The sequence below is a fragment of the Myxocyprinus asiaticus genome, chromosome 2 (genome assembly GCF_019703515.2).
Source record: "Myxocyprinus asiaticus isolate MX2 ecotype Aquarium Trade chromosome 2, UBuf_Myxa_2, whole genome shotgun sequence".
Lineage (NCBI taxonomy): Eukaryota > Metazoa > Chordata > Actinopteri > Cypriniformes > Catostomidae > Myxocyprinus > Myxocyprinus asiaticus.
The window spans coordinates 23,614,727-23,642,130 of record NC_059345.1 but is presented as its reverse complement, the minus strand read 5'-3'; the positions used below and the strand labels follow the sequence as shown (position 1 = coordinate 23,642,130).

Below are 27,404 nucleotides of genomic sequence, written 5' to 3'. Positions count from 1 at the left end.
TAAAGCAAAAATTCAAAGTTTAATTAATTTAATGATCACCTGACACCTCATTTGACTTAATAGCCTGCTTTTATTATCAGAATTATTTAAAATATTGCAAAACAGTCAACAGTGTTTAAACACAGAACTAAATTAGAACCAGCAGACTCAGGAGCACACTATATTCACACTACATATTCACACAAAGCACACTATATTTACAGCAAACTAAATTCACATAAAGAACACTACATTCACACTACATCACACAAAGCGTACTATTCACAATGGGTTTTGTTTGTGATTTCCTTTCTGAAGAGTAGAGTGTAAAATGTTGGGGTTTCATACATATGTCTGAGATCCTACCATGAATGGTGAGAACATAACAGGCCAGAAAAGATACTTTAAAGGTCCACGCATATCTCTTAAAGCCTTTTTATTTATTTTTTGGTGCACCTTCTCTGCACCGCCGGCCGTGGGTTTTCCCTCTCTATCCATGTTTCGGCAACGAGCGCTAGATACTTTCAGTTGTGATGGCAACTGCTACCTGCTATTACGGATTGCACCAGCCGTGTCGCTGCAGCTAAGATGACCTATTGAATATCTGTATATACACTATATAATGCTGGGGCTTGGGAAAAAAGTACCGGCCCTCACAAGACCGGCCCATCGAGAAAATTCCCGAACTTCCCAATGGCCAGTCAGCGCCTGGTTTAAAGTGTTTTTGGATCACTGAAAAAACATCTATTCAAGAACATTCAGTAAACAAAAAACCCCAGACAACATGAGTTGTGGAAAATGTGATCTAGGAGCTTTTTACAGCTTTATACTGTTCGTGCCATTGAAGAGATGTAAGTCTATCCCTCACAGCCTCGTTGTTGCTCCCATTAAAAAAAGATACCGCTGCCGTGAATATGGTCTATTAATCTTTGTAATATTAGTTAATAAAAATACAATTATTCATTGTTAGTTCATGTTAGTTCATAGTGCATTAACTAATGTTAACATATAGAACTTTTTATAAAAAAAAAAATAAAAAAAAAGTATTACTATATGATAATAAATGCTGTAAAGGTATTGTTCATTGTTAGATCACTAATGTTAACAAATGGCACCTTATTGTAAAGTGTTATCCATGTGGCTATGCAGAAACTGACTATCAATAATAAACCTGCCCTGAGAAATAAAGGAGTAAAAAGTGAGACAACTAGCCCCTGTCTCACCTATTTCATATTATATCTCAGTCTTTGGAAATAAATGTTTCATTTTTATTCTGTTGCCTTGTTGGTGATTTTAGTGAAGTGTCCCAGACTCAGCTGTGCCCCCAACCCCCATTGGCCCCTCTCTCTCTGGACCCAATATGTCACACCCTCTTGGAATGAAACCAACAGCTGTAAGGAGAGAGAGAGAGAGAGAGAGAGAGAGAGAGAGAGAGAGAGAGAGAGAGAGAGAGAGAGAGAGAGAGAGAGAGAAGGAGAGCATGGCACAGGCTATTTATAGAGTTCATTAGACTAGAAAGTCTCTCTCTCCTTTTCTTTCCCTGGACGTGGTTGTTCCTTCTGGATCTCTCTTCTGCTGAAAGTTCTGGAGAAGCTTCACTGCCTCTTCATAAGTACCAGAGACAAACACAGTCGGTCCTGAGATCGAGTGAGAGACAAAAAAAAGAAAAAAAAGACAGCGTGAATATCCAACAGGTTATCATGGCTCTGCTGTGTTATAACAGAGGCTGCGGAGGGCGATTTGATGCTGACAAAAACTCAGATGGTAATTTATTTTTATTTTTCCTTGAATTTTTATATTGAATGCAAATGGAGAATGTTGGGTCTGCATGAACACTGAATATGTTGTAAATGTTCATGTGAAGGTCATGGTTTGTATCACTGGGCTGCTGTTACATAAATCTACCAACAACTCAGAGCAGTTTGACATGACAGGCAAAAGTTGTTTTATCGCTTTCTAAACTGTGCCTGTAAAGCTGCTGTTAGAGATGGAATTATATAAAAATACATATTTATTCAAAGGCTTAGAGACCTGGAGTTGAGTGTTGACGTTGATTTCATTTTGCAATAGGACAGTACAACAGCCTCCAGTTTTATTTATAACATTTGCAACGCTGGTAGAATTCACAGATGCAAGTGACTGATATGTAATATTTGTACGGTCCATCAAGTCTCATCACCAGCACATGCTCTTATGTGTTCTAATCCAATGTTACTTCTATAAATGGTTCCTCTCCCCACCCTCCTTGCTGGGCTACACCACGAGATACCGAAGAAGTGTGTATGTGTGTGTGTTTGAATGTGTTTATGTGAGTGAGTCGCCCTGTTTGACCACAATTCTTCATAAAAAGAGTGATGGGACTGACATTTCTGTTTGCAAATGCCATTTACTAAACTCATGTTCTTTCTCTCCCATTTAAGATGCCTGTCAGTATCACCCTGGTGTGCCAATCTTCCATGATGCCCTAAAGGTGAGCATAAAATGTAATCTTTGTTTACTCTTTGTACAAAACACTGGCTGCTCTGTTCTGTGACTGTTTTAACTTGATAAACAACACATTGACGGTGTGTTTGCGTGCTTTTAAGGAGCTTAATATTCATATTCTGTTTTGTTTTGTTAATGGCTGTCTGATGTAGCTGTTTGTTTTGGTTTTTATCCTCAGGGCTGGTCCTGCTGTAAAAAGAGGACGACAGATTTCTCAGAGTTCTTGTCAATCAAGGTATGGTAATGAAATGAGAATAGTTACAGTTGAGTCTTGCGCTGCTTTTAATTCATAGCACGTAGTACACGCTGAAACATAGTTACAAAATATGTCTTTGACATTCTCAAAATACAAATATTAAAATGTACAAATATAAACTTGTTTAGCAGATACAATTAATACATTCAATGGAGGGACTGAATTAATTCGATTTGCAATAATTAATAGTGCTTTTTTCCCCCAAAATAACATAAAAATAGGGACAAACACAAGCAATTTTTCATACAGGAGCCAATGTTAGCAGTGCCACAATGCAGCATTACATGAGTAAACTAGAGTAGCACAAATGCAATGTTCATAAATAATAATCATTGTGTTAGGGTCATGCACATTCACATTTTCTCAAACATGTCATTATTTGCTCTGTGTTGGATGTTGATTGACACATCCTGCCTTCTGTGCTTGTCCTCTCAGGGCTGCACTCGTGGGCGCCATAGTAACGAGAAGCCTCAGGAGCCACTGCAGCCGGAGGTGACGTCTGATAAGGGAGACAGGAAGCAGCACAGCGGAGAGGAAATTATCTACCAGGGACCCAAATCAGCAGAAGCCCTGGAAAAAGAGAGACCCAGGTATATACAGAGAGAGTACATATGCAGCACACACACTAATCTCTGATCTCTCTCTCACACACAGACATTTTGTTCTGTTACATGCACCATCTTGGAACTCCAAACACGCATTCTGAACACAAAATTCAGGCTTTTGTCCCCCCTCTGAAACACAAAAAGTGTATCTTCCTCAATTTGAAAAGTACAGTCCTTCAGACTCTCAAATAGAAACAGACAGTAACGTTTTTTTTGTTTTTTTTTATTCCTCACCCAGTTCAGATGAGCCCATGGCTAAGCTGCGGGTGAAGGTCTCTTCCTCTCTGGCACAGATTGTGGAGAAAATGGAGATCACTGAGAGGGAGAAGAGAGAGAAGCTAGGTGAGCAATTCTATTGCAAACCCTTACACAATACAGACCAAGCAGTTTGTTACTAGAGGAGGCAGTCATGCTCTGAAGAAGTGTTAAATCTAAAATCTAAAAAGCTGTAGATTTTAGGCCCACCTGTCAATGGTCTGTCACTTGGGCCGCCTGTAAAAACATACAAAAAAAGTCTCCTGCTCTGACCTCAGGTCTGTCATGACTGCTGCAGTTTAGGCACTTGTGATGTTTACTGGTTGCAGTATTGACTTGTAATGTGACCATTGCATATTTTAAGAAATCATTTGGTTTCATTTGTTTTCCTGTTAAATTTCTATTACTTTACAACTATCTGACCTGGTTTTCCCTCTCTTCTTTTTCCTTTCCTTTTCCACCCCTCGCTGTCCCCCAGAGAGTAAAATTGTTGTGGTCGGGGTTAAGTGCAAAAATGCAGGATGCAAAACAGTAGGTGCTTGTGCGAATGTGTGTGTGTTGTTATTTTTATTTTATTTTTTTTGTCTTGTTTTTGTTTCTTTTCTTTTCTTTTTTGTTGTTTTTGTTTGTTGTTTTTCATTTCTTGTCTTGTTTTGTTTTGTATGGAAGCTCTGAACCGCAAGGTGGAAAAAAAAAATAAGAGTGAAAAAAAAAAATAGTGTCTCAGTTCCTTTCTTAGCCTAAGTCTTAATTTTTTTTCTCTCTTTCTAAAATGTTTTTTTCTCTCTTCCAAATTTTTTTTTCTCTCTTCAAAAAAAAAGTTTTTTTTCTCTCTTCAAAAAATTTTTTTTGCAACAGAGAAAGCATTAAAAGCATAAAATTACATGTTTACTGATAGTGACACCTGCTGGCCAAGGTTGGTACCGCATGCATTTTTTTGAAGAGAGAAAAAAAAATTTAGGAAGAGAGAAAAACATTTAAGACTTAGGCTCAGGAAGGAACTGAGACCCTTTTTTTTTCACACATTATTATTATTTATTCATTTTTTTTCACCTTGCGGTTCAGAGCTTCCGCAGTTTTGGTTTTTTCGTTGTTTGTTTTCTTTTTATAATTAGGTCTACAAGAAAAACATTTTACAAGTATTTTGGCAAATGTTTGAAACGAAAAAAAAAAACAAACAAACATATTTTTGCAAGTATGAACTGACAACACAACAGCTTCAAAGACTGCTTTCACAAGCAGTGCACTTTGAAATATACAACAGAATGAATGATGCAAATGTTGCGAAAAGCTTGTTTTAAATATCTTAAAACACCGTTTAATGCCCTCTAGTGGGCATAATTAAGAAATACACTGCTGCAAACAAGTAAAAACCTTTTCCACTTAATCCTGGACCTCTGTGTATCAGTGATTTTAAGATCAGCTCCCCTTGTCTTTCTAAGTGATTTCATGAGGACAGGAAGGGCATAAGCTGACTGTAGATCAGCTGTTGTACTAATGGGGTGATGAATGGACACATGAGAGAGGAGTTTCATTAATTACTATAGCTGTATGTTCAGATCCTTCACTGGGATTTGACCTTACTGCCCCCTATTACACTATTCCTTCTTTGCGAAAGGATATTTCTTTGATAGATTAGTTGGCTAAAATACAGAACGTTTATCATGTTAGCAGTTGATGTTAATTACTCAGAGGAACTGTTCTTTAGTCCAGGTGAGATTATATTTCTATTTAGTGAGAGTTAATGGCAATTTAACTGTTGTTACAGGTTAATAACATGAGATTGGTTCTAGTCATAGATAAAGGAGTTGATTTTTTTCTTTTCTTTTTCCACTGAGAGGGATCAAAATATTATCTGCATTTCTTCTGCTTGTTCATTTATCTATTTGGAGGAGTAGAAAAATGAGTGTGTTTTCACGTGTGAAGGCAGTAAACAGATGAGGCCAACAGCAGTGTGTTGACCCCAGGTGTTAAAGTGGCTTGATCTTGTTTGTGTACAGTTTTACCAGGGTCCAGAGACTGACGCAGAGATCTGCACATATCACCCCGGAGTACCAGTCTTCCACGAAGGGTAAGCAATCTGCAGTGTTTAAGGGTTTATCTGGAAATGTGACTCTGCCTCTGCCTTTTCTTATCTGTTCCAGACTATAAATAGAAAAAAAATTTCTCAATCCCTGTATCCGTTTAAACTCCAACAACAAGGCCTGTTTTTATGAAGCTTCTGATCTAGGATCGGCCCCTCACGTGTAGTCTTTTTCAACAAGAAATGAAAACCTAATCAAAGAATAGAGCTTTGACTAGTAAAGTTATTTTGAGATAAGAAGGGAGATGCATGATAATAACTCCTGTCTGCTATTCATTTTATAGATACAAATATTGGAATTGCTGTTGCATAAAGACCACTGATTTTAATGACTTCTTGGATCAGAAGGGCTGTACTGCAGGCAAACACTGCTGGATACTCAAACAGGTACAACAGTTTAAATGGTCACACACTGTATAATCAATTACAACCAACACCTTCCTTCCTTCCTTCCATCCATCCATCTATCCTTGCATTCTTCAGGTTGTTGCTTTTTGTTCTCACCAAGTCATTCTACTAAATGTTCAGAATCAGAAGTGTGTTAGTATGGATAGTAGGTAGACAGCAGTCATATACTTTGATCTACAGGACAAAAAGAAGGTGGCATGTCGACATGACTGGCACCAGACAGGAAACCAGGTTGTGGTCACAATCTATGCCAAGAACTCCAGCCCAGAGCATTCCTACATAGAGGCAAACCACACAGTGGTGAGTTAGGCATGACCTTTAACCTTCCTCATCTGTGCACATTGCTTTAAAAACTTCTGTTACTGAAAGAGTCACTTCACATCAGCATTCACATTTAATGAATTTTACAAACACAGATTTTGTGTTACAAATATGTAAATTTGTGTTTTGTTATCTCCTTCAATCTGCAGTTAACCTGCCACATTCAGTTTGAGGGTGACAAAGTGTTTCACAAGGACATCCATTTATGGGGGGTATGTTGTTTTCTTTTTACATACAGTACACATATTCTGCTGATTTAGCAACGCAACTATGAAATTTTAAGTAATAACCACACTCTCAATTTAGTGTTTATCATCGGTATCCACCTCTGGTCTCTTAGGTGATTGACATAAACAACAGCTTTGTGAACATGGTGCCCTCTAAAGTTGAGGTGACCTTGCGGAAGGCTGATGCTGTAGCCTGGGGCAAACTGGAGGACCCCAAACACAAACCTGAGCCAGAGGTCACCAATGAGCCGAACAACCCAGAACAGGAGTACGTCAAACCTAACTGGGACATCTCAGATGATGACATCAGCGAGTCGGACTGGGAAGATGAGGAGGAGGAGGAGAAAGAGAGAGAGGAAAAGACAGAGAAGAAAGAAGAAAAAACAGAAGGTGATGGTCCTCCTGAGCTAGAAGAGCCTGCGGATGTCAACCCAGAAAAATAGTTTATTGTCCAGATAGTTATGGAAATGTAATTTATGTATTGTTTACAATTATACATGGTATTTTTTTTTATGAATATGGAGCTGATACTTAGGTGTATCTAGAATTTTTTTGTTTCTCAGACCCTGCTACCTTTGTCGTCTGCTGAAAGTAATGTCATTGTGAGTTCACATTTTTAAAAAAAAGTCTTAAAATGTTGGCCTCCAGTTTTGCACATTACTCCATAAAGGATAAGTATTTAAAGACCTTTCATCCTAAATTATTTCAATCAGTGCAAGATGCAGATTTAGAAATGACAAAGCATTAACAATCCTATTGACCTTGAAAATTGACCTTTTGACTCTAGATGTACGAAATATTAATAAATAATTATAATCCAAAACATATTAAACTAGTCTCATTTGCTACAAATATTTCAGATGTTGTTTGGGTGTGTGAAGGTTCATATGTGAGCATACACTTTTCTGTACAGTATCAGGGTCATGTTTGACCAGTTAATCAGCAGGAGATAAACTGTACACTTAAAACATGCAGAGAGTTGTAACAATCAGTGAGATGATTATCATGATAAAAAACTGAAACACAGATCAAACAGCAATGGCCACACTTTATTTTTTTAAGTCAACAGCAACAATCCTGAAGTAGTGGCGTTTGCAGTCAGAAAAAGGGTCCAGGGCCATGAAAGCTTAACTGCAAACCATATGGCAAAAATATTTAAAATAATTAAAAAAGATAAATAATACATTTCAAAAGTAAACAGTAGTCTTAAAATGAAGAGAACTGGGTACCAGCAAAAAGAGGTCAATCTCTTCTGTTTTGGTTCTTTTTCTGTTTCAAGAAAAATTAAAAAATAAATGTTCTGTTCATAAAAGCATTGCCTTCCGCTTGTACCTGATTTACACAGTCACAATCAATGTCCTGATAAGTGGTGATGATAAAATGAGTTTTTCTGCCCAAAAGCAAATGTAAATCAAAATTGAATAGCACACGGCAACAATTCATCACTGATGAGGAACTTTCAACACATGCAAAAAGGAAAAAAAAAATATAAATAAAAAATACAGTCCAGTTTTTAGGGAGACTGTCGGCAACTAGACTGTCCATCAAACTTTCATATTAACACCACAATTGATTTTTTTTTTTTTTTTTTTTTTTTTTTTAACAGAGCAATACTTCTAGACTTTGGCTCACAACCATCAAGAAAACAAGTTGTCCAATATTAAGTGTATATCCTTTTGCGTACTCATTTTAAATGTTACACTGTACCATTTGAGTCTTGATAAAACCATATATTAGGCACTATTAAGATAAAAGTTCAAGTTTTCCTTCACCTCTGGGTTTACGGTAAGATTGAACCCTTATAACATTCATAAAGTTTGATTATATATTGCGTCATATGTAACAACTCATAGGTTTTCTATGAATGGGTTACCATTTTTCATTTGCTAAAACAAAACAAAGCAAAACACACAACCTTTAAGTTAGCTTTTTTAAAAGATTTGTTTTCTATATTAAAGTGCAAGGCGAGATAAAATACATCTTGAAATGTATGACATACGGCATAATTTTCTTACAAGATTCCCTGCAGAAAAAAAGTCAAAACAGCTAGTCAAAGAAACAGCTCACTTTAAACCACTGCGCTCCATTTACTAACTTGGCACAAGATTTACGGCACTGAAGCTTCTAGAACAACAGCTCAATTGACACACTAGTGATACACCATCACAACTTGGCTGACGATCCGAGAGAAAACAGACCTTTTTTCTGCTTAAGGGCATGAAAGGCATGCAGAAACCTACATGGTCTTCCGATAGAGAGATACAGAGACTAAATGCAGATTTCTAACTACTCAAATAATACAGGTCCACAATACATTCATTCTTTAAGATACTCCTTTTTTGCACGTTTGTTTCATAGTCTTCATTTCAATAATTTTTTTGAAAGATTTTGTTTGTTACTTCCTTGTTGTTCAGATGGCGACAGGACGGGGCAAATGAGAAGTCTTTCTGAGTCTTTTTCTTTGGAGAAAAAAAAGAGTTTATAGTTTGTGTCTGATGGCTTGAATACAAAGAAAAGGAAAAAAGGTAGCAAGATAATAAAATAAGGTAAAAACAGAAAACGATTTAACTCATGCATGGGAGCTGCATTGTTGAAAATACAGAGAGAGTGGAAGGATTCTGCGAGTTTTGGTCCACTCTTGCTTTTTGCTGACCAGTGTTTCCCATGACTTCAAACCATCAGCAGGCAGAGAGCATAACCACAGAGAACAAAACCACAACAGTAATGCAGAGCAGGGCCGTGCCCATCCAAAGAAAGCTCACGAACACTGGGGGGGGAGGGAGGGTGGTCTCATGTCCTCCCTCTCTGGGCATAAAGCAGCATCCCGTGGCAGGGTGTGTCCTCACAGCAGAGGTGTGGCAAACAACTTTAGCTTTTCAGTTGCCCGCAGGGTCCACATCACTCGCCCCACCCTTGATATCCCAAGCTCCTGACAGGTGCAAACAAACATATTAATAATTAATCCTTATAATAATGTAGTTTACTGTTTGCATTGACTGACTGATCCCTGCATGTGCTGATAATTATTTTTTTGTGTTTCTTTACAAACAACAACCTGTATCTGTGCATCTGCCAAGTCTGAGGTGCGATTGATCTTTTAATCAGTTGCCATTAGTTTACCAGAGGCAAAATTACCACAATGTAGGGGAAGTTACCCTAATAAGCCCACGTACCATATAAACCCAATTTTTTCTCTTATTTTGAAATCTAAAAAAAAAGACAAAGCGTGAGAGGATTTATTTTTTTCACACCAAATGCACGTTTGTTTCTGTCATTTACTTGGAGTCAATCCATTCCTGAGTTCTTTGAGATAATGTGTTGCTATTGTCTGGCAGACACCCTCCGAAGATGCTATTTTTCTAGAACATGGCGATGAAACTTGCTGAGTATTGATAAGAATTATTAACAAATCAAAATGTATCAATTGTATTACTTAATAAATCAAATATAACCTGATGTGATATTTTGTATTTTTGAAGGTAGATTTCATGAGTATCTGCAGCTAGCGTGGGACACTGCCTGAATGATGGCCATTAAGTCAGATGCAGTAGAACAAATGGAAATATTTAAGAAGCTTTTGGGGTGAAATTTAATGCTCTGTCTGTAATTATAGTCCATAAATATTACATTTTGTCAAGCAGGATTATAAGAAACATACTTTTGACCCCTACTGTTTCCAATAAGCCCACTCAACAAAGAACTAATTAAACCTCATATCAAGTAGTATTAACTGACTTCTTTTCATTCATGAACTTTATCCACTTACATTATTTTCATTGTAGGGACAAAATTGGCAAGCTGAAAAAAGATTATAGGGACTGTAAGGGACTAGTGACTATAATGCCTAAAAATAAAGGTTAGCAAGCTTGCTGTGATGGCAAATAAATATGGAGTTGATAAGAAGACTTTGAGACAAAGAGCGAAAGAATGAGTCCAGATAGATGCTTAGCCACAGAAAAAAAAAAAAAGAAAAACTAAGAGATTAAAGATTTTATTATAGTAAAATACCAGAACAGGTTAGAGAAAACAGTTATGATTAGTTATTTTTGAATGGATGCTGAAAAATAATGCTGTCAACTACTAAAACTGTTATCCATGGTTGTCCAGTTTGATTATTAGGTCTTTAATCAATTAGGATGATTCATCAAATATGAATTAAAATTGTAGTAACAAGAATTTACTTTTAAAAAGTGTAGTGAGCTTATTTGGAACACACATAAATGGTGCACATACAGTACAATGGTACATTATACGCAAACTCTGAACTTTTCAAGTTTGCAATTAAAAAAAATGTACTTAATTCTGGCAGTTTATGACAAAAAATTAGAGATTTATCTTCAATGTTATACCCACTTCATTGGAAAGAAAAGAAAAGAAAACAAAGTTTGCATCAACCCTGGGTTTTAGGTAATAGTGAGTTTGCCTTTGCCAGTGTTCATCGCCAAAGTAGCTTATGCTCCTTGCTTAACCTGCTCAGTTGGGAGTTTTGTTCTGGGTATAGACATGCCATTGCAGTACCTAGGCACAATCATGATCTCAAGCTCTACTACACTTCCTAGTGCTTGATACATGCACAGGCTGTGTCTCATTTGGAAGGCTGCGTCCTCCGGATGTCGCATTTGTCGGCCACACACGTCATCGATGCTGTCTCGTTTCATTTTTTATTTATTTTATTTTTTTATTGGGAATGCAAAAAAGATTAACAATTGTATAAATGTAAGTGCATATACATAAAAGGCATTGACAATATATAAAAAAACAAGAAAAAGAAATAAAACAAATAAAACAAATATGAAACGAGATAGCCTCGATGATGTATGCGGCCGACAAATGCGACCTCTGGAGGACCCAGCCTTCCAAACGAGACATAGCCACAGAGTGCTAGATGGTGCAATAGGAAGTGTAATTGAGCTTGAAATCATGATCGTGCCTAGGTACTGCAATGGCATGTCTATACCCAGAACAAAAGACTGCTGACTGCAGAGAATGCTGTCAAGATGTACAGTGAAAAAGGAGTTATATTTTGGTCTGTTCTCACCCAAAACAAACTGTATCGCTTCAGAAAACATTGATTAAACCACTGGAATCTGATGGATTACTTTTATGCTGACTATGATCTCCTTTTAGGAGCTTCAAAGCGATGATCAAGCCTGATCACCATTCACTTGCATTGAATGGACCTATAGAGCTGAGATATTCTTCTAAAAATCTTTGTTTGTGTTCTACAAAAGAAAGAAAGTCATGCACATTTTTTTCATGTTTCATATTTTTAAAATAATCTCTTGGGCTTTTAAATATATTTAAATTCTTCATATTTCCATAATGATCAGCAATCAGCAGTAAATCCTGCTGACTCTCTTGTGAGAATCACAATCTCTCTTGCTTGTTCTCTCTCTCTCTCTCTCTCTCTCTCTCTCCATGCGATTTACACGATTTTATGCGATTGGCTGTTCACTGCAAACGTCACTCATTCATGTGCATGTACGTGTGAACTAATCTTAAACTCAGGATCAAAGCCTGAGTTGACATTGAGTAAACTGGTACCAGTTAAGCCTGATTGACTAAAAAAAAAAAAAAATTCACTATGCAAGACATAAGGCCCAGATATTAATTACTGAGAAAAAGGTGGGTTTTGAAATGAATAGAAATAATGAAATTAAGCATTTAATAAGCAATTAATTTACAATCAAGACAGACAACTAGTGCTTGCTTAGAATGACACCACAGTGTCACTGACTTAGAGTCTAAAATATGAGAGTGGTTAATGCTGTGTTTCATCTAGTGAATGTATGGGTCTCTTACCTGAGAGAGAGCTGTTAGACCGCTGCTTATGTAACCTCTCTCTCTCTTTCTTCCCTTTAGGCATAATTTTCAGCTTCATACTGCTTTTACCACTTACACGGGATGATTCCTGGAGTGAGAAGAGAAAGAACAAGAATGAGAAGAGTAAAAGGGAAGGATGATGAATTTAGAAAAACTTGTGTATGTGATGAATGTGATGAACAGTTTTTTACATCACATGAGACAGATGAAAACTAAAATGTGATTACAAACTGTCACACTGAAGAGATAGACTGACCTCTTCAGAGCACTGCATGCTGGGACAGATCCAGTGGATGTCCTCCAGCTTGTGTAACTCAGTGCTGAGACTGTCCACCATAGAGAGAAGATCCTCTTGTTGAGAAGAATCCAAATTCTACATACACACAACAAAAGAAAGAAAAAAAAACTATCTTATTAATTTTTCAGACAGCATTATTTATGTACGCAAACCAGCCAGAGAAAGTGATGCCTCTCACCAGTAGTTTTCCCTCTAACAGCATCCTGGTCTCTTGCTGGAGGACTTTACTGCTGTTGACAATGTCTACTGCTGTACTGCGACTTAAACCCTGCAGAGAACACACAAACACACACGTGGTCACAACTCAGCTTGGACTTCAGTTTGACCTAGTGACAGCCTCATGGTGTTCAGTGATAAAAACACACAGTGTTATTTACTTCCTGGCTTTAGTTATTCTTCTATTCACCGTTCAGTGGACATCCTGTTGAGAACAGCATGAGCAGCTCAATAAAGGAAATGTTAAAAGCTTCAGTAGAAAGAAAGGACCTGCTTTTCTTTCTCAAGCACTCAAAAACCACTGGAGACGGAAAGGTGCACTTGTTAACCTTTTAAGAAGTGCTGGAATAAAGTGACACTTATCACATAGCTCATTGCTACAAGTCATCATGTTTTTAAATTTAATTTAATTATATTTGGCAAACTGAAAACATTTTATAACATGAATGTATTTTTTAAATGTATAAAAAATGTAAATAAATGTCAATAGATAAAATGTATTAATCATGATTTTTCATGTTTAGTTTTTGTAATTTAATTATGTAATTACTAATCTCAAATTCTGAGTGCTTCAATTTTTCTCTAAATACTTTGGCTTCTTTTAAAATGCAAAACTGACTTATTAATGTTAGTACCATCTGCTGTGGGTTTCCCTTGCTGAGTTTTGATGATAATTAAATCACATACATTGGCGGCCAAAAGTTTGGAATAATGTACATATTTTGCTCTTATGGAAAGAAATTGGTACTTTTATTCACCAAAGTGGCATTCAACTGATCACAAGTTATAGTCAGGACATTAATAATGTGAAAAATGATTATTACAATTTAAAAAAACAAAAAAAAACAGAGCTTCTTAAACTACTTCAAAGAGTTCTCATCAAAAAATCCTCCACGTGCAGCAATGACAGCTTTGCAGATCCTTGGCGTTCTAGCTGTCAGTTTGTCCAGATACTCAGGTGACATTTCACCCCACACTTCCTGTAGCACTTGCCATAGATGTGGCTGTCTTGCCGGGCACTTCTCACGTACCTTACAGTCTAGCTGATCCCACAAAATTCTTCCCATAAGGCCTGCACCCATGAGTCTTCTCTTTACTGTTGTACATGAAACTGATTTTGAGCGGGTAGAATTCAATGAAGCTGTCAGTTGAGGACATGTGAGGCATCTATTTCTCAAACTAGAGACTCTGATGTACTTATCCTGTAATATCTGTATCCTGATGTACTACACCTTTGTACGAAATATTCAGTTTTTTGGCAATTTCAAGCATTGTATAGCCTTCATTCCTCAAAATAATGACTGACTGATGAGTTTCTAGAGAAAGCCGTTTCATTTTTGCCATTTTTGACCTAATATTGATCTTAAGGCATGCCAGTCTATTGCATAATGTGGCAACTCAAAAACAAACACAAAGACAATGTTAAGCTTTATTTAACGAACCAAATAACCTTCAACTGTGTTTGATATAATGGCAAGTGATTTTCTAGTACCAAATTAGCAATTTAGCATGATTACTCAAGGATAAGGTGTTGGAGTGATGGCTGCTGGAAATGGGGCCTGTCTAGATTTGATCAAAAATAATGATGGTGCTGTTTTTTACATCAGTAATGTCTTGACTATACTATGTGATCAGTTGAATGCCACTTTGGTGAATTAATGTACCAATTTCCTTCCGAAACAGCAAAATCTGTACAGTATTCCAAACTTTTGGCTGCCAGTGTAAGTATAAATTATTTAATAATTATACACACTAAAACAATGTCAAATTAGGCAAATGTATTAACTGTTACATTTTAACACAGTTAAATATATTTGAACATAGATGTTAAAGGGATTGTTTACATAACAATGAAAATTCTCTCATCATTTACTCACCCTAATGCCATCTCAGATGTGTTTGACTTTCTTTATTCTGCAGAACACAAACAAAGATTTTTAGAAGAATATCTCAGCTCTGAAGGTTCATACAATGCAAGTGAATGGTGATTAGGCATTTGAAGCTCCAAAAAGGAGATAAAGGCAGCATAAAAGTAATCCATTAAACTCCAGTGGTTTAATCAATGTCTTCTGAAGCGATTCAGTTGGTTTTGTGTGAGAACAGATCAAAATATAGCTCTTTTTTCACTGTGCATCTTGACAGCAGTCTCCTTGACGTTCATGATTTCAAGCTCGATTACACTTCCTATAGCACCATCTAGCACTCTGTGAATGCGTCAAGCACTAGGAAGTGTAACTGAGCTTGAAATCATGATTGTGCCTAGAGACTGCAATGACAAGATGTAAAGTGAAAAAGGAGTTATATTTTGGTCTGTTCTCACCCAAAACCAACTGGATCGCTTCAGAATACACAGATTAAATCACTGGAGTTTAATGGATTACTTTTATGCTGCCTTTATCTCCTTTTTGGAGCTTTTGGAGTTCTGGTCATCATTCACTTGCATTGTATGGACCTACAGAGCTGAAATATTCTTCTAAAAATCTTTTGTTTGTATTCAGCAGAAGACAGACTGTCATACTCATTTGGGATGGCATGTAAATGATGAGAGAATTTTCATTTTTGGGTGAACTATCCCTTTAAATATATTAATCCCATAAGTTAAACACTTAAGTTTGGTAGTCCATAACATAAAATACACACATACAGAAATCTGATATATGGCCATATATGAACATAAAATGTATAAAACGTTATTGTTCATATATGTGCACATTTTGTATATTGTTCATATATTGCACATTTTTACAAGTATGTAACCTTTATTATATCAGTCAAAACAACATACATTTACATATTATACAGTATACAGTATTTGATTTACATTATTGCCAGATCAGATTTCTGTATGGTTTTTGCATTTTACATTCACAGGTTCTGAGTCTGATGGATAAAATGTTTTGTCACCTCAGGGCTGGAGGGTTTAGAGGGGAAGGCTTCACTCAGCACCGCAGCACTGGCGTTCACAGCATGAGCCAACTCCTGCTCCACCACCTTATGAGTCTTCGCTACTTCCCGAATCCTACAAAACATCATTACTACTACCACATTCAGCAGCAACTTACACCAGGTTTTTCCACTATGTCAACTTTTGATAAAAGAGAAAAGCAAAGATCATTAAGTTAAGAGTCACAAAAGTTACATGAATGGGTGCAGTGTCTTACTAAACAGCATACAGTTTGATTTATTTAATAGCCCTCAGAAAAGTTACTTTAAAGGATAGTTTAAGCAAAAAGGAAAATTCTATCATCATTAACCTCATGTTGTTCCAAACCTGTTTGACTTTCTTTTTTCAGTGGAACACAAAATGAGATCAGTTAGAACAACAGCCTATGACACCATCCACTTTCATAATATGGAAAAAAGATGCAATGAGAGTGAATGATGACTGAGACTAACATACTGTTTAACATCTACTTTTGTGTTCCATGGAGGAAAGAAAATCATATGGGTTTGGAATAACACGAAAGAGTTTTTCTTTTTGGGTGAACTATCCTTTTAATATTTTCTCACAAACTTATGCATCGATTTACATTGTGATGTTACATTCCTCTTGGATTAGAAGCAACTTTTGTTCTAGTACACACAGGTACACACAGACACACCTGTTTATGAGTGCGTCGGCCACTAAGCCAAGTTGTTGGACCTGAGCGCATTCCTCTTCAGTCAGATACTCCATGGACTGCTGGGAGTTCAGTCGTGGGCGGGCTGGCCGGCTGTCACCTTTCTGCTTGTCTTCCCATGATTTCAGTGTGCTCTCGAAAGCCTAATGTCACAGAAAAGCATGATGTTAACAGAATGCAGAACACCTATGTACTGAAATGTGTCACATCTGATGAAGGCACATTCATCAAAGAGCACCGCTGCTGAAACGACCATGAATTTCTCAGTGGGCCCAGACTGCTGGTTTATGCGGGTTTGGTGCTGATCTAGCTGGAGGACATGCATAGCCACACTGTTAACCAGCAAAACTGAGCTGGTCAAGCTGGTTGACCAAGGAATTCTTGATGATTGAGCTAGTTTAGAAGCCAAGAGAGGACACCTGCATTCCATGCAAAGGAAAAGCATCCAGAAAGTAACATTTGTAGGATGAACAGTGATGCTGTTCTGTTCAGCAGGGATAGTTTTAAAGACATATTTAAAGAAGGTAAAATGAGAACGCACACACACACAGACTGACCCGATCTCTGGTGAGCATCTGCGCTCGGTTCTTGTGGATGATTTCAACAATGCCAGGTGGCTGAATCCAGGCCTCTCCGTCCACTTGCACCGGTACACCTTCATCACCCAGAATGATGATTTTTACCTGCCGACACTGAGGAAAGAGCCAGTGTCAAACCACATGTTTTGGACTGTATGTACTTATCTACAGTTTGGGAATATCCTCAATTGGGAAAATAATTTCTAAATATAATAAACAATGCTTTTATAATTCCAAAAACTGAAAAAGTTTTCTTTCATGGGAAGGGTTATGGTGTGGTTCATAGTAATTATAATTAGCTTTATAGAAAAGCAATAGACGTCTATGGTATGTCATCATTCAGATAGCTAAGTAAACGTGTGTTGTGTGCACTGCAGACCTGGGCAATGCGGTGATGCTGTAGGTTGATGACTCGAGACATGGCCATCTGCATGCTGCCAAACACAGCCACCACCTCCAGCTTCTTATCATCAAATGAAGGCGCCCCAAAATTCTACACAAACAAACAAAATGGGAGAAATACTTAATAATATACACCACTGAACTACATTCACATCATCTGAACTATACTTTATTTACACAACTCTATACAAATCTATATTTTAAGATGCAATTTTTGATAAATATTTTTAGGATGTCTCATCTGAAACCAGAAGTCTTCCTTCTCCCCTTCAGTTTTACAGGAAAGAGTTTGTTAAAAATGTCATGTCTTTAAAAAGATCAGAAAATGCCAGGTAGAAATGTGATCTACTATAATATTCATACTGCTCACATGTTGCATTCAGTCAGTGTGTACAACATCACTGTTATTAAAATGACTTCATATAATGTATATTTCATTTACTAGTCTTCATTATACTCAGGGGTTACAGTGCATCCGGAAAGTATTCACAGCGCTTCACTTTTTCCACATTTTGTTATGTTATAGCCTTATTCCAAAATGGATTAAACTCATTATTTTCCTCAAAATTCTACAAACAATACCCCATAATGACAACGTGAAAGAAGTTTGTATGAAATCTTTGCAAATTTATTAAAAATAAAAACCAAAAAAATAAAAAATAAATCACATGTACATAAGTATTCACATCCTTTGCTCAATACTTTGCTGAAGCACCTTTGGCACCAATTACAGCCTCAAGTCTTTTTGAGTATGATGCTACAAGCTTGGCACACCTATTTTTGGGCAGTTTCTCCCATTCTTCTTTGCAGGACCTCTCAAGCTCCATCAGGTTGGATGGGGAGTGTCGGTGCACAGCCATTTTCAGATCTCTCCAGAGATGTTCAATCGGGTTCAAGTCTGGGCTCTGGCTGGGCCACCAACAGGACATTCACAGAGTTGTCCCGGAGCCACTCCTTTGTTATCTTGGCTGTGTGCTTAGGGTCATTGTCCTGTTGGAAGATGAACCTTCGCCCCAGTCTGAGGTCCAGAGAGCTCTGGAGCAGGTTTTCATCAAGGATGTCTCTGTACATTGCTGCATTCATCTTTCCCTCGATCCTGACTAGTCTCCCAGTTCCTGCCGCTGAAAAACATCCCCACAGCATGATGCTGCCACCACCATTCTTCACTGTAGGGATGGTATTGGCCAGGTGATGAGTTGTGCCTGGTTTCCTCCAGACATAACGCTTGCCATTCAGGCCAAAGAGTTCAATCTTTGTTTCTCATGGTCTGAGAGTCCTTCAGGTGCCTTTTGGCAAACTCCAGGCAGGCTGTCATATGCCTTTTAATGAGGAGTGGCTTCCGTCTGGCCACTCTACCATACAGGCCTGATTGGTGGAGTGCTGCAGAGATGGTTGTTCTTCTGGAAGGTTCTCCTCTCTCCACAGAGAAATGCTGGAGCTCTGTCAGAGTGACCATCGGGTTCTTGGTCACCTCCCTGACTAAGGCCCTTCTCCCCCGATTGCTCAGTTTGGCCAGGCGGCCAGCTCTAGGAAAAGTCCTGGTGGTTCCAAATTTCTTCCATTCACGGATGATGGAGGCCACTGTGCTCATTGGGACCTTCAATGCTGCAGAAATTTTTCTGTACCCTTCCCCAGATCTGTGCCTCGATACAATCCTGTCTCGGAGGTCTACCGACACAGGATTGAGTGTCCTGACACCATGAGTGTCATGGCAAAGGCTGTGAATACTTATGTGCATGTGATTTTTTTGTTTTTTATTTTTAATAAATTTGCAAAGATTTCAAACAAACTTCTTTCACGTTGTCATTATGGGGTATTGTTTGTAGAATTTTGAGGAAAATAATGAATTTAATCCATTTTGGAATAAGGCTGTAACATAACAAAATGTGGAAAAAGTGAAGCGCTGTGAATACTTTCCGGATGCACTGTAAATTGAGATTTTTTAAAGGTGGCTAAACCGTAAAAGCAAAAGGGAGGGGGGTGTGATGGTTTTCACATATTTCTTCCCACTGTCTGAACTGTATGAAGCAGGCAGCGAAGCAAGGCGTCACAGACCGAGGTGCTGGAATGCCGTTCTGGGTTGTTCCGCCCCAATTTAACCCCTGATTAAACAGCATACTGCCCACTGATACTTGATACATAATACCTCTTTGGAATAGTCTTTTTTGTTTTTGTTTTTGTCTTACAGCCTGAAATCAAAACAATCCAAAAAAAAATCCAGCTTTTTTTTTAAAAAAATGAAACAATTCCAAAAATGAATAAAAGATGAAAAACTAGAATAACAGGGTTTGAAAAGTGATCATACCCATGGATTAAATACTTCGTAGAGCTACCATTTTGCTTTAATGACAGCCATCAGTCTGTTTGGATATGTCTCTACTAGCTTAGCTAATTGTTAAAGTTCAGTCAAATTGTGTGGTGACTCTCTTCAAGTCCATCCATAGGTTTTCTATTGAAATTAGGTCCGTGCTCTGACTTTGACCTTCCTATCCTTAAGCCACTGCGTTGTATTTTGGCAGTGTGTCTAGGGTCATTAACATGCTGAAAGGTCAACCTCTTGCCCATCTTCAGTTGTCAAGCAGAGGGACACAGATTTATTCTACATACCTGTTACACTTGTTTATAAGCCACAATGCAATGTCGCACAGACAAATTTCAGTGTACTTGAAAATTGATGATGAAAGAGAACTGATTAGTGGTTGACCGAAATGGGTCTCTTAATGGCCAATATCTAAAAAGACGATGACCGATATAATGCTGATTTATATACACTCACTGAGCACTTTATTAGGAACACTATGGTCCTAATAAAGTGCCTGTCGTGGTCTTCGGCTGTTGCAGCCCATCCACTTCAAGGTTTGACATGCTGTGCATTCTGAGATGCTATTCTGCACACTACAATTGTACAGATTGGGTATCTGAGTTACTGTAGCCTGTCTGTCAGCTCGAACCATTCTGGCCATTCTCCGTTGACCTCACTCATCAACAAGGCGTTTCTGTCTGCAGAACTGCTGCTCATTGGCACCATTATGAGTAAACTCTAGAGACTGTTGTGTGTGAAAATCCCAGGAGATCAGCAATTACAGAAATACTAAAACCAGCCTGTCTGGCACCAACAATCATGCCAAGGTCGAATGGTTGATGTGAACATTAACTGAAGCTCCTGCCCATATCTGAATGATTTCATGCATTGCACTGCTGCCACATGATCGGCTGATTAGATAATTGCATGAATAAGTAAGTGTACAGGTGTTCCTAATAAAGTGCTCGGTGAGTGTATATGATAAAATTCAATTATAGCAAATGAGTTGTACACAAACTTGCTTACTCAAAATTCACTAACAAACTTCAGAAATCGAAATCGTTTACTATCCATTGACAAAACTGTAGAATTTGGAAAGTGGGGAGATAAGCACTTCTGTTAATCGGCCAAGTGGACATGGTTGTTGGCCAATGCTGAAAATCTCAAAATGGCAAAATATCTGCCTGACAAATATATTGGTCTATAACTAGAACTGATGGATTGATTATTGGTTGTAAATGTGGTTGATGTATTATGAAAGCAGTAGGGGTGTAACAGTTCTCAGTAAAAAAAACAAACCATACAGTTCACCACCCACGGTAACACGGTTCACCTCAAGTTTATTGACGCATCTGGAGCACAAGATTTTTGTGAAGAAAATAAAGCGTCAAATAGACACGGACAGTTACAACCTCCGCTAATGCACCTGAATGGATCTGTAGATGGATACACTCTGCCTGTGTTTCACGTGGGTCAACTTGATGACATCACTGTTCTGCAAGTGTTGTGCATTTTTAGTTGAAAATGGCTTGTGGAGAAAATGAGCCGCTGATAGAGAAGCCCCCTGTGTTATTCAGGTCTCCTGTCTGGAAACATTTTCTTTTTGCAGTCAATTACAACAGCGATGGTCAAAAAACATTTACAAAACAGGCACTGTTTGCTCGACGCGAGTGCTGTATACTAGTAATACATCGACATAAGATCATTTACGCCGAAATCACCGGGCACAGAGCCACAGATGAGCTGAAACACATACTCCCTTTCATTTTTAAGCAGGCACACAGTGCTAATTCGGACAGGCATAAACAATAACTAAAGCGATTGGGGTGTTCACTGCCAACAATATTTTTCCCTACTCTGCTGACGAAGATGTGTGATTTCTGCATATGATTAAAATACTCAAGCCACATCACAACATCCCTCATATCCATTTTAATAGCAAAGTTCCTTCTATAGTGATGTTCAACATACGAATATTGAATATATGTGCAGTAGAGTTTGAAATGCATTTTATGTTGATGCATGTAGCGTAATAGTGCAGTATTAACTTAAAATGTTGATTTAGTAATTAGAGAAAAGGTTCTTTTTAGTTAAAGACCCTAAAGAAAATTAACTGTGGTTTTACTATAGTAATATTGTAGTAACCATGACTGCTGTCACCACGGTTTTCTTTGCAGAAATCATGGTTTTGATACAATTAATGTCCTGGTTACTTTCGTAACCTCCGTTCCCTGATGGAGGGAATGAGACGTTGTGTCGATGTAGTGACACTAGGGGTCGCCCTTGGGAGCCCCAAACACCTCTGATCTTTGAGAAAAGGCCAATGGGATTTGGCGAGTGGAATTTGCATCCCTATCTGTCACTCACTCGACGTTGTGTTGATGTAGTGACACTAGGGGTCCCTATACGAAACGCCACAACTAGCTGAACTGTGTTACATGGACTGACAGTGCGAGACGGGCAAACCATTGCGTGCCTCGTAGCCAGCGCACCTGGCCATCATGTAACCTCCCCCAACGCTCCTATGAGTGTCATATGGTCCCCCGCACCTCAAAGACAAGTCGACTGCCCAAAATGGGGACAGGCCGCCCCAGCCGTGGCCTCTTCTCTTCTTTTATTCTCCCCAAAAAAGAATGGAAATCGTTCAGCTGGGGGCCATAAATGTCCGCGTCGGGGGGGTGTCCATTCCCAAGGGGAAGACACCGGAGACCACATCCTGCCTGAAGGGGAGGCAATTGTGTGGAAATACGTCACATGGTCTTACCAAGTCTTGTCGGCAGTGCCGCATGTGGAGAAGTCCCCATGGTAGGTCCTACCCAGAGGGGACGGAGCTCTACAGATACGGCGACCGGTGGCAGAGGGAAACTCTGCCCAAGGAAGACGCGGGTTTACCAAGAGGGAAACCATCTCATGGAAGATACATCACACGGGGTTACAAACAGGCAACCAGGGCATGTGGAGCACCTACCCCAGTACAGGGCCTAATAGCACACGTACTGGGCCTTCATCGAGTTTCTCCGCGAACTCACCTGCCACTGGGCTAAGGAGGAAGGACATCCAGGGTCCACGACCTCGTGAACAGGGCTGGGGGGTAACAAGCGCACGTCTCCCCCTCCAGGAGGGGAAAGGTGCTATACGCAAGTGGTACACCCAGCCAGTTGTCCCGCCAACTTACCTGTTCGTACCTGACAAAACACGGGATGAACCGGCTCAACCCGGAGATAGAGGAATCTCACGAAGGTATTGGGTATTGCCCAGCCTGCTGCTCTACCGATGTCTGCCAAAGAGGCACCATTGGTCGGGGCCCAGGACGCTGGTGGAGTGTGCCCGAAGCCCCAAGGGGGCGGCATGTCCTGGGTGTGGTATGCCAAAACGATGGCGTCAACAACCCAGTAGGCGATCCTCTGTTTGGAGGCAGCGCTCCCATTCCGCTGTCATCTGAAGCAGACAAAGAGCTGCTCAGATCCTCTAAAGCACTGTGTGCGATCCAAGTAGATGCGCAAAGCACGCACTGGACACAGCAACAAAAAGACTGGGTCTGCCGCCTCCTGGGGCAGCTTCACTTGCAGGTTCACCACCTGATCCCTAAACGGGGTCATGGGAACCATGGGCATATTTACATTTACATTTATTCATTTGGCAGACGCTTTTATCCAAAGTGAATTACAGTGCACTTATTACAGAGACAATCCCCCTGGAGCAACCTGGAGTTAAGTGCCTTGCTCAAGGACACAATGGTGATGGCTGTGGGAATTGAACCAGCAACATTCTGATTACCAGTTATGTGCTTTAGCCCACTACGCCATCACCACTCCACATAAAGCTCGGTCAGGGCCTCAGGACCACATGAGAATATTCCGGACTGAACACCAGGCACGTGTCGCTGACAGAGAATGCCTGCATGTCCCCTACCCTCTTGATGGACGTAAGCTCAGTCAGGAGGGCAGTCTTCAAGAGACTGCGTTTAGCTCAACTGACTCCAGGGCTCAAACAGGGCTCCCCGCAGGACCACAGAGAGATCCCATGAGGGAATGAGGCACGTCTGCTGCGCTGTCGAGGTCACGCAGGATGCGAGTGGCTCGCAACGACTTGAGTCACTGCTGACTCCAGAGGAGGAGGCGGCAGGTGAGTTGCGACATAAGACGAGAGCGCAAGCCGCTTTTGAGGCTACTGTATGCTACCATTACTGTGTTGTCTGTCCGGACCAATACGTGTTTGCCCTGGATCAACGGCCGAAGCCTGCACAGAACGAGCAACATTGCGAGCAACACGAGGCAGTTGACATGCCAACGCAGTCGCGGCCCTGTCCTTGAGCCTATGGCTGCATGCCCGTTGCACACGTCGCCCCAGCCTAGCTCGGAGGCGTATGTCGTAACCACGTTGCGCCTAGGTTACTTGCCCTCAGGAATGCAAGGCCCGTCCAAGGGCTGAACAGGTAGTGGCAGATCGGCGTGATGACCACGCGATGTGTGCCGTGGTGCCATGCCCACCTCATGACTCGAGTCTGACGCCAGTGCTGAAGCGGTCTCATATGCATCGACCCGAGCGGCGTGACCACCGTCGAGGACGCCATATGCCCCAGGAGCCTCTGAAAATGCTTCAGTGGCTGCGTTTTGCGGGCACAGGTGCACCGCAACCACCTTATCCACCTGGGGAATTGTCGAGTACCCCCTGGCACCCCCAACGTTGAGGGTAGTGAGAGTGGAGGAGCTCAGAGACTGGGTCCGGGCAGTGAAAGGTGCCCGCCACGACCTCATAAGCTCCTCATGCACCTCCAGGAAGAAAAGGACCGGGGAGGGGTGCGGCCGTGAGCGGCGCACCAAGCCCAGGAACCAATTTTCAAGCTGCGAGGGTTCAGGGGGGAGTGGAAGGTTCCACTCCAGCCCGACGCTCGTAGCTGCCCACGTCGGCCTGCGACTGGGCGACTGCACCCGAAGGTGGGAGCCCAGTCGAGTTCCTCAGTGTCAGACTGGACCAGCGCGCTCTCTGATTCTGCAATCGAGAGCTCATCCACTTCGCGAGCGTCGAATGAGATCGCGAACTCTCCCTGAGACAAGCCGGCGTCTCATCCCAGAACTCGACCGGGGCAAACGAGTGTACTGGTGAATGGGAGGTCTGTGAGGAGTTACCCGGCAGAGCGGCTCCCATTGGGGTCCCCAAATCACCACTCTTTTAGTAGGGAAAATTTACTCTTTTATCGCAAGAATATATACTCTTTTAGACTGTCGAAGTGCCCAGGGGCATTCTCTGCACTCCACCGGTGCACAAGGGGGAGAAGCCGCTGTAATTTAGAGGTGAATTCAACGGCAGAGGATTCAGCTCGCTGAACACAACTGCTCGGCTCCGAAGAAAAAATCTGAAGGAGTGGTTGCGAGCCAGCTCCTTTTATACCCGTATGCCCGGGGGAGTGGCATGTAAAGATCAGAGGTGTTTGGGGCTCCCAAGGGCGACCCCTAGTGTCACTACATTGACACAACGTCGAGTGAGTGACAGATAGGGAACCCTGGTTTTACAACAGTAATACTGTAGTTTCCATATAGAAACCATGATTATACTATATACTGTAAATATGACAGTAACCATGTTGACTTTGTGGTTACTATGTTTTTAATACAAATTCCATAGTTAAACTATGGTTACTGTAAAACAATTATTTTTATTAAGGGCAAACCTGTTGAAGTGTTTGTTACCAAATAGAGAATTCTTACTTTGGATTTGTCAGTAATATATATTTTTTTTTTTTGGAGCGAAACCGTGACCCTAAAACCATGATACAATCTGAACTGTGAGGAATTTTAACCATTACACCCCTAGAAAGCAGTATTTGCAGAAAGAATCTCAAGCCTGGGGCCTTGATTTATTGACAGGTCAGAACATTTAGGAGATGCGCTGAGGATAAATGCGTTGTGCAGATTCATCTGTACAACTCTGAGCTGTTTGTGCAGCCAACTGAGCTGAACTGCCAGTCAGAACTCAAGTTCTGCCCTGAACTAAGCTGAGCTTTACTGATGGATGGACTCACATTGACCTCTTTGGTGCCACCCCAGAAGTTAATGCCTCCTGCATAGCTGGGGATGTTCAGAACAGCAAGACCCTGTAGACTCGGCAAGGACATGGGAACTCCATCACACTGCAGACAGAGAGACAGAGAGACAGAGAAAGAATGGCTACGTCATTTACAGCTTCTCAGAACAGTTTTTAAAACACAAAACCATGACTCTTTTCATTATGACAAAGATGAAAAGTAAATGTGCATGCATGCATGCACACACAAACAAAAACATACTGTACAATGGCAGGGGGTCAGTTGTAGTGTGTGCTGTAAGGCGAGCAGTAAAAAGCAGCTTTCCTCATTCCATTAAGGTTACAAGAGGATGAAATGCAAGTCAGCATCTTTTTCTCTTTCTTTGTTTCTTTCTTTCTTTCTTTCCCTTTTGTTCTCTGGCACATGCTCATACCTCTAGCTGGACTCTTTGTTCCAGGTTTTTGTAGGTTTTCTGCACCAGTTCTTTGGTCCCTAGTACTCCATACCACATCATGTTTTTAGTGCGACTGCTGTTGAAGATCAAAAACAAAACCGACATATGAGCAACAATTGCAGTAAGTAACAACACCTCTCTTAAGCACTGGTAAAGTTATTTATTTTTCAACAAAACAACAACATTTGGACTTAACAACAAAAACCACTATATATCCAACCTGCACTTTTTTGGGTGTTCATCTCTCTTGTTGTTGAACTCTAGAGATATTTTGGCGTCCAGCCCTATGCCAAAATAGTTATTCATAACACACTTTTCTGTGCATTGCCTGTGGAAGAAAGACACAAGCATAATTAATGTGTGTGAACTAAGGCAAAATGAAACATTCAAAAGTGTCACAAATGGACTGACTTAGTTGAATTTAACAAGGTGCAAAAAAAGCAGCATAGTGCTTTGGTAGTGGAGGCACTTGTCATGCCCAGAATATTCTCAGTGACAATGAATAACAAGTGTATTAATGTATACATGCAATAATGCACATTTACACTATCTATAAATGTGTTAAGTAATGCTATTATTCTAAAAATTGCTACATGATTCTGTAAATGGAAACATATAGGCAATGTTTCCAAACCTATTGTGCTGCCCACCCAAAACAGCATTTCTAGCCATTAGTTGAACATTTGAATGTTCAAACATACATATGAGGCCCATAAATGCTAAGTAAGCAGTTCACTAAGTTTTAAAGCACCGTCATAGTGTATATAGTACACAATAATAATCTCTGTGTCAGTGAATCGAATCAACATTAGGACTCAATATTAGTGATGCAAACTCATTAGATGTGAAAAAGATGATTCAAGTATAGCAAATTAACAGCACAATTGTGAAGAATTAGCTAAAAAATAAAGGGCATTTTGGTGTGGCTTGCTTTTGTCTTACAAATTCATTCAGTTTCATTAACTGATTAGTTCACTGAAAACTTCTGGAGATGTCACTAGGTAGCATCTTATGTGCTATGAGTGAGTCATTGAATCATTTTCAGTCGTTCATGACCAAAATCTGCCA

General features: G+C 39.9%; 2 protein-coding genes across 3 annotated transcripts in view; one reads left to right on the top strand and one right to left on the bottom strand.

The window, feature by feature from the left end:
- Positions 1 to 1,463: 1,463 nt before the first annotated feature.
- Positions 1,464 to 8,219, top strand: zgc:92429 (uncharacterized protein LOC445063 homolog). The gene is made up of 11 exons (XM_051723092.1): positions 1,464 to 1,743; positions 2,400 to 2,449; positions 2,642 to 2,698; positions 3,155 to 3,309; positions 3,563 to 3,666; positions 4,058 to 4,110; positions 5,580 to 5,650; positions 5,947 to 6,049; positions 6,251 to 6,370; positions 6,541 to 6,603; positions 6,732 to 8,219. Exons 1-11 carry the CDS (start codon positions 1,680 to 1,682, stop codon positions 7,059 to 7,061), a joined length of 1,170 nt encoding a protein of 389 aa, XP_051579052.1. The 5' UTR covers positions 1,464 to 1,679; the 3' UTR covers positions 7,062 to 8,219.
- Positions 7,649 to 27,404, bottom strand: part of si:dkey-172j4.3 (diacylglycerol kinase delta) — a 121,808-nt gene continuing 102,052 nt past the window's right edge. For both annotated transcript variants that reach the window (XM_051722763.1, XM_051722755.1), the window contains 11 exons: positions 26,557 to 26,664; positions 26,316 to 26,412; positions 25,880 to 25,987; positions 17,533 to 17,646; positions 17,133 to 17,267; positions 16,558 to 16,718; positions 15,860 to 15,974; positions 12,918 to 13,007; positions 12,698 to 12,814; positions 12,421 to 12,529; positions 7,649 to 9,547 (listed from right to left, as the gene is read on the bottom strand). In XM_051722763.1, coding sequence (XP_051578723.1) covers positions 9,495 to 9,547; positions 12,421 to 12,529; positions 12,698 to 12,814; positions 12,918 to 13,007; positions 15,860 to 15,974; positions 16,558 to 16,718; positions 17,133 to 17,267; positions 17,533 to 17,646; positions 25,880 to 25,987; positions 26,316 to 26,412; positions 26,557 to 26,664 — 1,207 coding nt within the window. In that variant the 3' untranslated portion in view covers positions 7,649 to 9,494. The remainder of the gene's footprint in view (positions 9,548 to 12,420; positions 12,530 to 12,697; positions 12,815 to 12,917; positions 13,008 to 15,859; positions 15,975 to 16,557; positions 16,719 to 17,132; positions 17,268 to 17,532; positions 17,647 to 25,879; positions 25,988 to 26,315; positions 26,413 to 26,556; positions 26,665 to 27,404) is intronic.

What these genes read in the sequence shown, in the direction of transcription:
- zgc:92429 (XM_051723092.1), top strand. Translation starts at nt 1,680, where the DNA reads ATGGCTCTGCTGTGTTATAACAGAGGCTGCGGAGGGCGATTTGATGCT. An exon ending in TGCTGACAAAAACTCAGATG is followed by an intron (nt 1,744 to 2,399) that starts GTAATTTATTTT and finishes CTCCCATTTAAG; the next exon opens with ATGCCTGTCAGTATCACCCT. An exon ending in TAGAGGCAAACCACACAGTG is followed by an intron (nt 6,371 to 6,540) that starts GTGAGTTAGGCA and finishes TTCAATCTGCAG; the next exon opens with TTAACCTGCCACATTCAGTT.